At 51.1% G+C, this 12,084-nt stretch overlaps 1 protein-coding gene across 5 annotated transcripts in view; it reads right to left on the bottom strand.

The window, feature by feature from the left end:
- Positions 1–4,719: 4,719 nt before the first annotated feature.
- The window catches only part of THAP4 (THAP domain containing 4), a 45,082-nt gene continuing 37,717 nt past the window's right edge, over positions 4,720–12,084 (bottom strand). For all 5 annotated transcript variants that reach the window (XM_044751544.2, XM_014862634.3, XM_014862635.3 and 2 more), the window contains 2 exons: positions 11,900–12,003; positions 4,720–4,972 (listed from right to left, as the gene is read on the bottom strand). In XM_044751544.2, the coding sequence (XP_044607479.1) occupies positions 4,853–4,972; positions 11,900–12,003 (224 nt within the window). In that variant the 3' untranslated portion in view covers positions 4,720–4,852. The remainder of the gene's footprint in view (positions 4,973–11,899; positions 12,004–12,084) is intronic.

Genomic DNA, 12,084 nt, shown 5'->3' with positions numbered 1-12,084 from the left:
CTTGGAAGCAGAGCAGCCGGTACGACGAGCACATCAGGGCCGACTGTGGGCTTCGGTTCCCACCCGCTACTAAAGGGAACCAGGCTCTGGGGCAGGACATGTGGGAGAGGGTGGCGGCACGGAGCATGGAGGCCAGCAGGGGACTGCGGGCTCCGTCTGGCCAACTATGTGATCACTTGAGCACCCACCGTGTGTTGAAGAACGAGACTGCGCGTGCCTCGAATCACATCACATATACACAGAGCCCTGGGTTCCTAACAGAAGCCTGAGGAGGAGCGAGGGTGGGGTGGTGGTGTGAGAAACAGCTCAGCCCATGGGCCACCACCGAGGTTCCAGGACATTCTTACTCTGACAACTGACAACTGAAGGCAAAGAATTAAGCTTTATGCAGGCTTCCAGGTATGAACCTAATTTAGGGTAACCCAACAGCCTCATGGATGGGGGAAGTTCTTGGGAGAGAATTCCAGCCACTGAATGCAGAAGGGACGAGGGTCAGGAGACTAATCCACAGCTCTGGTGTGGGAGCTGGTTCAGGCGGCGCTCCCCTACGGGTGCAAAACGTTTCAGTGAAAGGTTGATGGAGAACCGAGGATAAAGGGGCCAGGTGGTCGCCATCTGAGCCTATTCTTTTAGCATCAGCAGAGGTGCAACAGGCAGACATGAGGCTCCTGGTGTGTGGGGACGGGAAGGACGGGGCAGCCCTTCGGAAGTGTGTATCCTGTTGGAACTTTCAATCCAGCTTCCAGACTAGAGGAAACAGAGGGCATGGAGGAACAAGTCAGATACTACAAGGAACCCAGGTGAATCCAGAATACAGATGGGGGACGCCTTCCAGGACTAGTGACCAGCTTCCCGGGAGGTCAATGTCAGCAGGAGGAGAGATGACCAGATGACCATGTCAATTATTTGCTCCTCATCTTCAGCTCCACCTTCCATGCCCTGCTCTGGGGCTGCCCTCCCAGGCCCCCTCCTCGCTGTAAGCAGGCAGGAGGAGCCTGGGCAGGAGAGGGTGGCACTTCCGTGATGCTCCCAGCTTCTCTCATCACTCCCGCAGTGGGGACAGCTCCAAACCCAGCCTGCAGGTTCCCTGGTGCTGTGTGGTCTGAAGATTTGTTTTCCCGCAAAGTCACGTGTTGAAATCCTAACCCCTAAAGTGATGGCATGAGGTGTTGTCACTGACAGGAACTCAAGGGTGGGTTTGGAAGCATTTAACTATTTTTCCTTTTGTTATGTTAATGAGATGTAATCACCAGCCACCCTGAACGGGACCTAGCGCCACCACCAGAGCCTCGCCTCTGACCTTTGCCTCATTTTTAATGCTAAAATCTTCTCTTTGGGAGGAGCTGAGGCCTTATTACCTTCACCTGCAGTGTATGTGGAGGCATGTTTCCAACTGAGCCTGCGAAAGCGGATGTCCACCCCTCCCTTTTGAACAATCATCTCCCATCCAAAATAAAAGGTCCCTTTCCCTTTGTTCGGGGACGCCAGGACTCTGGAAATGACTCCTCGTGGTCTCCTACTTGCTGCAAATATACCTCCCTTTGTGAGACAAGTGCTCCTGGTGGACAGTCTGATTTAAGTTGCCAGGAGGGAAACTGCTTTGGTTTCGGAAGAGTGTGGCCTTGGGAGGTGATTAGGGTGTGTCAGCTCTGCCCTCATGGTGGGATTAGTGCCCTTATAACGGAGACCCCAGAGAGCCAGCTCACCCTTCTGCCATGTGAGGTCACAGCAGAGACGCCGTCTGTGAGGAGCCGGCTCTCGCCAGAAATAATCAGCCAGCAGCCTGATCTTGGGCTCCCAGCCTCCAGGACTGTGAGAAATTAATTTCTGTTGTTTATAAGCACCCTCCACCCCGTTCATGGTATTTTTGGTACAGCAGCCTGAATAAGTCAGAAAATGGTGACTGAGGAGTGGGGGTGCTGCTGTAACACAGACCTAAGAATGTGGAAGCAGCTCGGGAACTCAGGGGTTGCAAGTTTTGCGGCGGCTGCTAGAAAAAGCCCCCATTGCCATGAACAGACCGTGATGGGGATTCTGGAGAGAGCCCAGAGAGAGAAGAGGACCCAGTCCTCGTAGAGAATGCCTAAGGGGCCCTGAACAGAATGCTGGCCGAAACCTGGACCTCAAGGCCATTCTGATGAGCTCTCGGATGGAAATGAGGATCAGGCTCTCTTTATAACAAGAGTTGTAATCCTTGTGATAAAGCAGCCCGGCTGGATTAAGCGTGCGTGTCCTAGTTTGGTAGAAGGTAGGACTTGTGAGCCGTGAAATCAGATCTTCGCTGAGGGAATTTCCACGCAAAGTGGAAGAGCTGAAGGAGGGGCCTGGTTTCTTTTGAATACTCCCAGTAAAACGCAAGAAGACAGGAATGGTCTAAAGATGGAACTGGTAACCAGAAAGGAAGCAGACCTTAAAAATTTGGAAAATTCTCAGCTTTCCCTTATTGAAAATAATGCAAAAGCCTGTTCAGAGAGGGCACGAAGGGTGTGGCCGAAATGATAAGGAGATTGGCGTGGATAGGCCTTCCCAGCTAAGCTAGGAGCCATCTGTCAGGACAATGGGGAGATTAGTCAGCCGCGTAAACAGAAGCCGGGGCCTACTGTCCCAGAGGGTGGAAGAATGACCCCAAGGCATTTCAGAGACCATGGAGGTGCCCCTCCCATCACAGGCCCAAGAGACTGTGGGGCAGATTTCAAGCCTCTGCTCCCAGCTTTCTGGTGCCACAGGCAGAGGTGGCTGCCCCTCTGGAGGGTACAGGTGGTAAACATTGGTGCCGTCTGTTGTCCGGGAGGTACCACCTCTGCCAGTGCACAGAAAGCAAGAGCCGTGGGGGCCTTGCCACCTGCACCTGGATTTTGAAGGATGGAGTGACCTGGAGCCTTGGGCTCACGACCAAGGCAGAGACCCATGCCCCATACAGGTGGGGCCGCTGCAGAGAGCCCTATTAGGGTGACCCTAGATGGACAGAGACATCGGGAGCTGCAGGTGAGACCCATGAACAGTTAGCCGTTAATGACTAGCTGGCTCGTAACGGAAGCTTTTTTTGGCGATTATTAATTATAGCTTTCAGTTGTTTGCCCGCCCATTGTTAGCTGTGCTGCTTAGGCGACATGCTATCCAACTCCCACCAGGTTCCTATAGATAACATCCCTGCGCCTGGTCACCATGGTAATGGGGGTCTGAGCTGTTTCTCAGGAATTAGGAGTTGACTCCCTGCCAGTTCAGGCCGGTCGAGACCACCAGCCCACCAACTGGGCCTTCAAGGGTCGCTGAACTCCTGATGTCGGAGCAAAACACTCCACCCGCAGATCATGCTGCGCCTCCATTTTGTGAACATGCGTCCTAGGAAGAGGCGGGAAGTTTGACTACACCTGCGCGGATCAATGACCTCACTCCTCCTTGCCTCCAATCATCCATCCCCACACTTCAGACCACCTTGCCCCCAACCCCATCGCTATCCTTAGCCCCCTTTTGGGAGGTAGATCTGAGATTTCTTCTCCCGTGTCCTCACCTGCCTGCCTTATGAATAAACCCTTTCTCTGCTGCAAACTCATCATTTTGGTGACTGGCTTTCTGGGCGATGGGCAAAACAAACATGGTTCGGTAACAGGCACGTGACCCCAACCCATGAGAACTGAGTGTGGGCTGTGCTCAACAAAGCTGTGGGGGCAGGGCCAGCGCCCCGTGTGTCTGGAGGGCTGGACCTCCACCCTGGTGGGCCTAGAGGGCAGACACTGAACCAAAGGGGATTATACTGCAGCCTAAGGTTCTGCACTTGCTCAGGACCTGTCACTCCTTTCTTACCTCTCCCTTTTGGAACGGGAGTGCCCATTCCATCCCTGTCCCACCAGTGCATTTTGGAAGCACATACCTTACCTGGCTTCACAGGTTCACGGCTGGAGGCGAGCTTGCCTCAGGACGCACTGTACCTGGAGCCTCTCCCGTACCTGATTTCCTCCGTGGTATGCCCAGCACCGGCCTCCTGTGCCCCCTGGGCACTTGGGGCACTAGCTGACTTCCTCACACTGCCGGTGCCCCTCCAAGGGCTCAGCACCAGCCCTGTCCCTCCTCTGAGCTCCTGGGGACTGGTGACCCCACCTCCTTGCACAGCATGTCTCTACGTTCCTGGTGTGGCTTCCGATATGGTGGTGTGTTAAGAAAAAGAAAAAGGCTGTGTGTTGTTTTTACGTGCATATTGAAGCGTTTAGGGGTAAACGACACTACGTCTGGAATTTGCTTAAAATACTCCAGCAAAAGAAGGGGGCAGAATAGATGAACCCCTAGTATGAGGAAATGCGGGCAGGCTGTTAAAGCTGGTGACAGGCACAAGGGGCGAGCGTACATCTGGAAACCTTCACAGTAAACACACACATCAAAGTAATATATGAAAGTAATAAAATAAACTTTACACAATCATGCTAAATTCACAACCATCCCTCACCTTGGGAATGCCCTCTCTTCATGGAATTGGGGTCCTGAGACTCTTTGGCTCCTTAAAAGTAATGGGAAAATAACCACAACCCTTTCTGTCCCAGACTTGTCTTCAGCTTATCATGGGCTACTCTACTGAAGATCTATCAATATTCTAGATCTTGTCAAAACTGCAGCAAGAAAAAGAGCGCAAGAAAATGAGAGTTGCCCTTCTCAAGCTTTTAGGGAAAAGACTCTGGAAAACAAATAGTCACCAGCAGATGAAAGAAATGTAGTCTACACAAGTGATAATATCCAAAATGCTCAGCCATAAAAATAAAGGCCTTTTATTTGGTTTTTCTATGCCATTACAGGAACATGTGGCAACACTCTTGAACGCACGGAGTCCTGCGGCCCGCCCAGGAGGCGGCTCCGCTCTGGGTCACGGGGTCACCTTCTTGTAGGTGATGTGAAGATGCTGAGTCATGGGCTGGGTAGTGGTTGCCATGGAGACTGTCTGTTCAAGTTTGCCTTCAGAATTCAGCCTGAATTTTCGGGTAATCTGAGCAGAGCAAAACAAATACAAAACACCTTAGTTTTACTCTCCCAAAGATTCGGCAAATGCTTGCCGTCCTGCCACAGGCAAGTGCTCGTGCAGAGGCTGCCACCTATCCCCTTAGTCCTCAGAGGCCTGTGAGCCGGGCAGTGTCCCCGCCAGCGGGTGACAGACACTCGGCCCACAGCCACTACGGGGCATGCCAAATCAGGGTGACCCTCTCCCTGCCCCTCAGCTGTCCCAGAAGACCGACAGGCCAACACAGGAACTGGTCTCATTTTAAAGCCATCTTTTTTTTTTGCCTCCATCATTAGACATTTGATCAGACAAAAGCTGCCCCTCCAGTGGGCACTCTGCAACTTGAACTGATGTCACCTGTGCTCTTGGAGAACTCGGGAACAACAGTAATTCATCAGAACAAACTATGGCGGCGATTTCCAATAAGAACACAGACCTGTAGCAACACCCTCAGTGAGAAAACCCGACCCTCCTGGAACGGGCGTGAAGAGAGCGTGAGCGCGACAACTGTGGAGACGACTCTACTGCTCACTACTCCCTCGCGTTCTAGAACACGGGGGTATCCAGGAACAGTTGTTCTGCTCGGGCCACAGCCAACTACTTAGTAATTGACCAGCCCTCCAGAGAAAAAACTGGAAAAGCAAGATTTCAGAGCCTTTATTTTGAAGATTATTTAACTATAACTTTACTATTTATGCCTTATCCCCGAGCTACAAGCTACAAGCTGCGTAGACAACTACAACAGTTTCCACTTGCTCAGGAAGGTATCCTTACATGAAAATAAGTAACTTTCTATTTCACAGTTTAATTGGCTCTTAAATAGTTTCCTGAGGGGGAAAACAAATATTTTGTGTTAAGAAACTGGTACATGTAAATGAACTGCAATGTGTTCATTTAAACTTTGAGGAAACCGGAAGATGAAGTTTTGGGGGTTCTAAACTATTGTTCTAAATGCCATACAGATATGCACGTATCACTGTTCATATGTGAAGGCTGGAATGGTAGATAGAGACGCCATCTTTTCTAAGTGCACAGTTGTAGGATATTCTAAACGGAAAAAAACCTGACACTGAAGATTGCTTACAGGAAAAAAGAAATCTACTCCTAAAGAGAAGAGAGAAGTGTTATACAACACAAAAATGGGACCTTGAGATTCGAAAAACACTCACTTTACAGCTTTAAAAGACAAACAAAAAATGACAGGCAGAGGGAGTCAAGACCCATGAGAACTGTGGCAGGGGCAACAAAAATGGAACAGAGAACAATGATTTGACCCCACTGAGGAAATGACTAATTAAAATGAAATTTCACAAGTCTTCAAGTCTGTGATAATACATTAATGCACAAAATAGCACAAATACAAAGTCTGGACATCCCCCCTTAGTTCAGAATAAATATCAAACCCCTGACTTCCACACCGCCCAGGGACAGACACGCGGGGTTTCACCACGAGAGTTCCAGTCACCTGCCACCTCACACACACTCAGTATGTCATTTCCAGTATAAGACACTAAAGACGTCTCCAGTGGCACATTCTAATCAATACACTACAGAAAAGGGGATCCTGACTTTCAGAATGCGTCTTTCAGCACTGCAGCACGATGGCTTTAACTGAACGGCTGAGGACAACACGGCAACCACACTGTACTGTGTGGACTAACTCACGTCTGATCTGTAAAACAGAACCAAGACGAGACTATATAGTTACGAACAGTAAAATACGAGAAAACTCATATGTATAAATAAGGGGATTTTTCATCAGTGGCGGCATTCGCTATTTTGCTTTTAAGAACCTGGAAGAAATTGTTTGTTTTGAGTTTCAAATGTTCCCAGTAAATCTAGTTGTTTCTTAGCTTCCGTGATATCACCTTGAATTGCTGAAATAAGTGACTATTAAGAATCAAAGTTCTGGGGCCGGCCCAGCAGCACAGTGGTTAAGTTTGCATGTTCTGCTCTGTGGCCTGGGGTTCACCGGTTCTGATCCCGGGTACGGACATGGCACCGTTTGGCAAGCCATGCTGTGGTAGGCGTCCCACATATAAAGTAGAGGAAGATGGGCATGGATGTTAGCTCAGGGCCAGTCTTCGTCAAAAAAAAAAAAAAGAATCAAAGTTCTTCTCTAGTCTGAGGGAGCCAGCGATGGCCAGGCTGCGGATCTCCCCAGAGATGTCCACTTTGAAGGAACGCATGATGTCAGTTTCCATGGACATTTTTGTGTCCTTGTAGTTCGGGTTCCACCATCTTATGGACATCTCCACCTCCAACACTGGCCCAAGCCTAATATATGCCAGTGGATGCATCAGCTGCAAGATTATCTACTTGTTCAGGACAGGCAGCTGTGGCGATGCCCAGATGCTCGGGGCCAAGACCAAAGCCCTGCACCGTGTGGCTGAGGCAGAAGTATGGCAGGTGCCCTGAGGTCACTGTCTGCTTGGAGTGTGGGGTGTGGGGTGTGGCCTGCTCTGTGTGTCCCGCAGAGCCGCCATTGAGGTGGTGCCCAGACCCCTCCCCAGACCAGCCGGGGGAAACAAAGGGAACTTGGCTGGCCAGGTGGGTGCACGATAGGCTGGGCGGTGCTCATGACACGCCACGGCGAGTCCCTCGCACTGCTGAGCGGGTGATCCAGAGGCTGTGTCTCTGCCCTCAGAGTCCATTTAAAGGCACCAGAGACCCACCAAGGCAGCAAGGACCAAGGTCCCAGAGAGACAGAGTGCTGAGGGGACGCAACCCGGAGCAACAGTGACCCTGAGGCTCGTGCTGGTTGTAAGAGGCTGCCTGCAGGCCGAGGGGACAAGGGTGGGGTCAGGAGGGAAGTGGTAGCCGAGAGGCTGGAAAGCTGGGCCAGGCGTTCTAGGATTCCTGGAGCTGTGACACATGGAATATACTCTGGAATCAGTGCCTGTCTTGAAGGAGAGGCCATGGAAAACACCCCAGGCTTTTGGTTGAGACCCCAAAGGGCTGTACCCCAGCAGTAAGAGTTAACCAGAAATAGACTGGGAAGTCCAGTTCCAAAATAGCTCCATCTCTGATTAACAGGATCTGCCCTTCATAGGCTGTCAACCAGGGCGTGACACCTGTTCTCAAGTCACCTACAGTTTTTCAGACATGACATTTAGAATTCAGGAAAGAAAAGGAAAAAAAAAAACCTACTTAGCCTACAGGAGGTAAGAGCGAAAGAGCAAGAGGAGTTGGAATGGACGCCCTCCCCTGGGGTGAAGGATGGGGATGCCAACACTGGAGTGATTAGAAAACTGTATGGAGAAATTCAGCAGAGAATCAGAATCTGTCAAAGAGAATAAAATGAAAATTCTGTAACTGCAAAATACAACAACTCAAATTGAGGCCCCCAAAATGGAATTAGCAGATTAGACACAGCTGAAGAGAGGACTGGCAAACTGAAAAATGGTCAGTAGAAAATATCCAAAGTGAAACTGGGAGAGATGGATGGATGGAAAATATGGACAAAAGCAAGTGTAAGAAACACACTGGAAACTGAATCCTAACAGATGGGCAATCAGAGTCCCAGAGGAAGACAGGAAAGAGCATGGAATACAGGCAATATGCGAAGGGACTATGGCCAATTTCCTAAGATGAACTAAAGCTATGCAAGCCACAGGTTCAAACTACATCTCAGAGAACACTGGTTGATCACCAAAGACAAGAAGACAGAGCCTGGAAGCAGCTGGGGTTGGCGGGATACTAGCTTGACAACTGCCCTCTCCACAGAAAGGATGGAAGCAGCCGGGGTGGGGGGCACATTATCTTCACAGGAATGACGGGCTTGACAACTGCCCTCTCCACAGAAAGGATGGAAGCAGCCGGGGTGGGGGGCACATTATCTTCACAGGAATGACGGGATTGACAACTGCCCTCTCCACAGAAAGGATGGAAGCAGCCAGGGTGGGGGCGACGCTATTTTCACAGGAAGGACGGGCTTGACAACTGCCCTCTCCACAGAAAGGATGGAAGCAGCCGGGCTGGGGGGCACATTATCTTCACAGGAATGACGGGATTGACAACTGCCCTCTCCACAGAAAGGATGGAAGCAGCCAGGGTGGGGGCGACGCTATCTTCACAGGAATGATGGGATTGACAACTGCCCTCTCCACAGAAAAGATGGAGGCCAGAAGATAATGGGACAATATCTTCAAAGTAACAATAAAACTGTCACCTAGCATTCTAGTTGCAGTGAAAATACTCTTAAAAAATGAAGGCATTTTTAGACCAAAAAAACCTATAGAGTTCACCATGAGCAGGACTCCCCACTCCCTTAAAGAAAATACCAGAGGATGTTCTTCAGGTTTTGAGGAAAATGATCCCTGGTAGAAGCATGGGGGTGCAGGAACAAACGGAGAAAACACGTGCGCCCCTCTCAGTGCGTACAGACCACAGACACGGGGGCCATGATGCCTCGTGGGGGTCGGTGTGTGCCGGCACACACAGACGAGGCGGGAGGAGGACGCATGGAGGTGGCGCTCTGAGTCTGCTGCCCCAGGTGTGCTCTGAGCCCCGGCGGCACCAGTAGCACTTAGGGCGTTGCTGGAAATGCAGAGTCTGACTCCGCCCAGGCCCAGGGGTCGGCACTGACATTCTAGTAAGAGTCCCAGGAGACTCCCACACACATGTAGTCTGAGCAGCACTGTCCAGGGCTCCCGCCGTAGTCCTGAAGGAGCCCAGGTACGATTCAACATCGATGCACCAATACACGTGGCACTCCTGTGGCAATCACTGGAAGGACAGTAGAAGAATGCACAGCAAACAAGCCAACAGAGAGGGAAGCGGAATAATTCACGAAGGCAGGAGGAGGGAGCAGGGAGCCCAGCACACGCAGGACTGACAGGAAATGCACAGGCAGGGGCTCCACCTGCTTGTACGAGGGAAACGTCCTCACACTGCAGTAGCTTCTTCAATTCTGCATTATTTATTCTGGAATTTCACTTTCTTTTGAATATTGAATATTCCTTTCTCTTGAAACCACTTTTCAAAGGAAACAGAAGTAGAGTGGAGAGAAATGAAGCACATGTCCCCACGCCCCGACGCGTTCCAGCTTCTGCAGGATGGTGGCTGCCAACCCTCAGAGCCCGTGGCCTGCAGTGGGCTCTGCTCCCTGGACAGCCTTGCCTCTGACGTGGAGACACACGGCAGGTGGCACGTGGTCTGACAGTGTCTGCTGGCTCCTCGCCCTCAGGCTGGACGCCCAGCTCCATGCTGTGCAGACGGAGCACAGGTGGGGCAAAGGGAGCACCTGGCCAGTGCCATTCAGGCGGGGCACCCCCCTCGTGAGCCTTTCCAAGGACGAGAGCTGGAGCGGCTTCTGGCCGTGCCACGTGGACTCACCCCATCTCGCTGCACAGTGATCTGAGTGTGGCCTCTCACTCAGCCTTCAGCTCTGCCTCTTTGTGCCAAAATCTGTGAACACCTCCTGACAGCCACCTTGCTCCAGAGTAAGCAACTTACTGGCAAGAAGCAGGCAAGCAAGAGAAGGGAGACAGGCCTGGGGGCAGATGCCATGACTGACAGACGTTGAGGCCACCTCTCCCCAGGTGCCAGGAGGGAGGGTGCTCTGGGAAGAGCAAGTGAGGGGCTGCCCTGTGCCCACCGCCCCATGGTTGGATAACTCCCATCATGGGTTGTGACTTCCAGAGTTCTGTCCCCCCCATCTCAGAGATGACGATCGGCTGTCACAGTGGCTCGCTCAGCGCCAAAGCCAGCGATGGCGGTCAGTGCACAAGCTCCCCAAGAGGCACTGTCAGGCTCCTGGGGCGTTGCTGCCCCTTGGATGGAATTTCCCCTGCTATTTTCCTCTTCAAATGGAAGTTATTTGGAAAGGCTTAAAGCTGAGGCACTGCATCGCTCAGCTCAACAACAGACCTCTTTTGGTGCCTACAGCCTCTGGTGACAATGAGCAATCTGGTGAGTTCACTAATAATTCTGTGGTCATCCCGGGTCGGCCCTGACAGCTACAGCGTCATTAGGATACAGAACCATCTGAGCCAGACTGACCCTCATTTAAATACAGGGGGTTGGAAGCAACTGTTAGCCTTTAAAATTCAAAGTGGCGCTTGTTCAGGCTGTTGGGAGATCAAAAGCAGTGTTTTTTCCTAAAAAAATTTAGAGAAAAGAATATCGAGAACTTTCCCTAGATATTAAAATATAAAGCCACGATCATCTTAAATTATTAGATGATTTTAAATTACAATTGGTGAAGAAGGAGACAGACAAGAAAAAAGAAACAGATTCCTGCCCCCTATTTATGGGGATGTGGCTTAAGACAGGCATGACATTTCAAATCTGTGGGGTCACTGGTCACCCATCTGGGAAGTCAGAACTGTGCACTGCATCATGTAAAAAACAAACCTGAGAGAGACTAAAGGTCTAAATGTAAAAACAGAAGCGAGAGCTCCCTCGCACTCATAGGTTACATTTAAAACAGGAACAGATAGCATCTTTTGCTCATCAGATTAGAAAGGATCAAAAAGTCTGAAAATATGCCTTGTTGGTGGAGGAGCAGGGAAGCAGGCGCCCGCACGCGATGCTGGGGGAATGCAGTTGTTAAGAAAAGCCATTTAACAGCATCTCTCAAAATTCATAATGGACTTGTCCTTTGATCCAGCAATTCAACTGGGAGAAATTTATCCAGTTGATATGGATATATCTGCAGAAGTGGAAAACAACAAGAAACCTGAGAACGCCTAACTGCCCAGCAGTCAGGGCCGAAACAACTGAATCACAGCACACCGGGCCTGGCACGGTGGGGAGGGAGAAGGGATGACGAGACGGTGGAGACAGCCCGGTCTCGGAGATAAAGAGTAGGGCGAAATCTACGTCAGGGGCTGCCGTGTAACCCCTCGTGCAATTAAACGTGCGTCATGAGAGCGACATCGAGAGGCTGGCTGGCTGGCTGGCGGGGCTCACCTGCTCCACGTGGGGCTCCTTGGCGAAGGAGATCCTGGCGATGGAGTGGGATGCGATGCACAGCTCATGCCCGTTCACCTCGCCCTCCTCCACCTCCACGATGCCTGCAAGGGAGGGCCGTCAGTCCACAGCAGCCTGCCAGGGTTCTCGGCGGCCGCAGCTCCTACCAGCAGCTCTCGCAAACA

The sequence above is a fragment of the Equus asinus genome, chromosome 19 (assembly GCF_041296235.1).
Source record: "Equus asinus isolate D_3611 breed Donkey chromosome 19, EquAss-T2T_v2, whole genome shotgun sequence".
Lineage (NCBI taxonomy): Eukaryota > Metazoa > Chordata > Mammalia > Perissodactyla > Equidae > Equus > Equus asinus.
The sequence above is the reverse complement of the archived record's forward strand: the minus strand, read 5'-3'. Positions and strand labels throughout refer to the sequence as shown.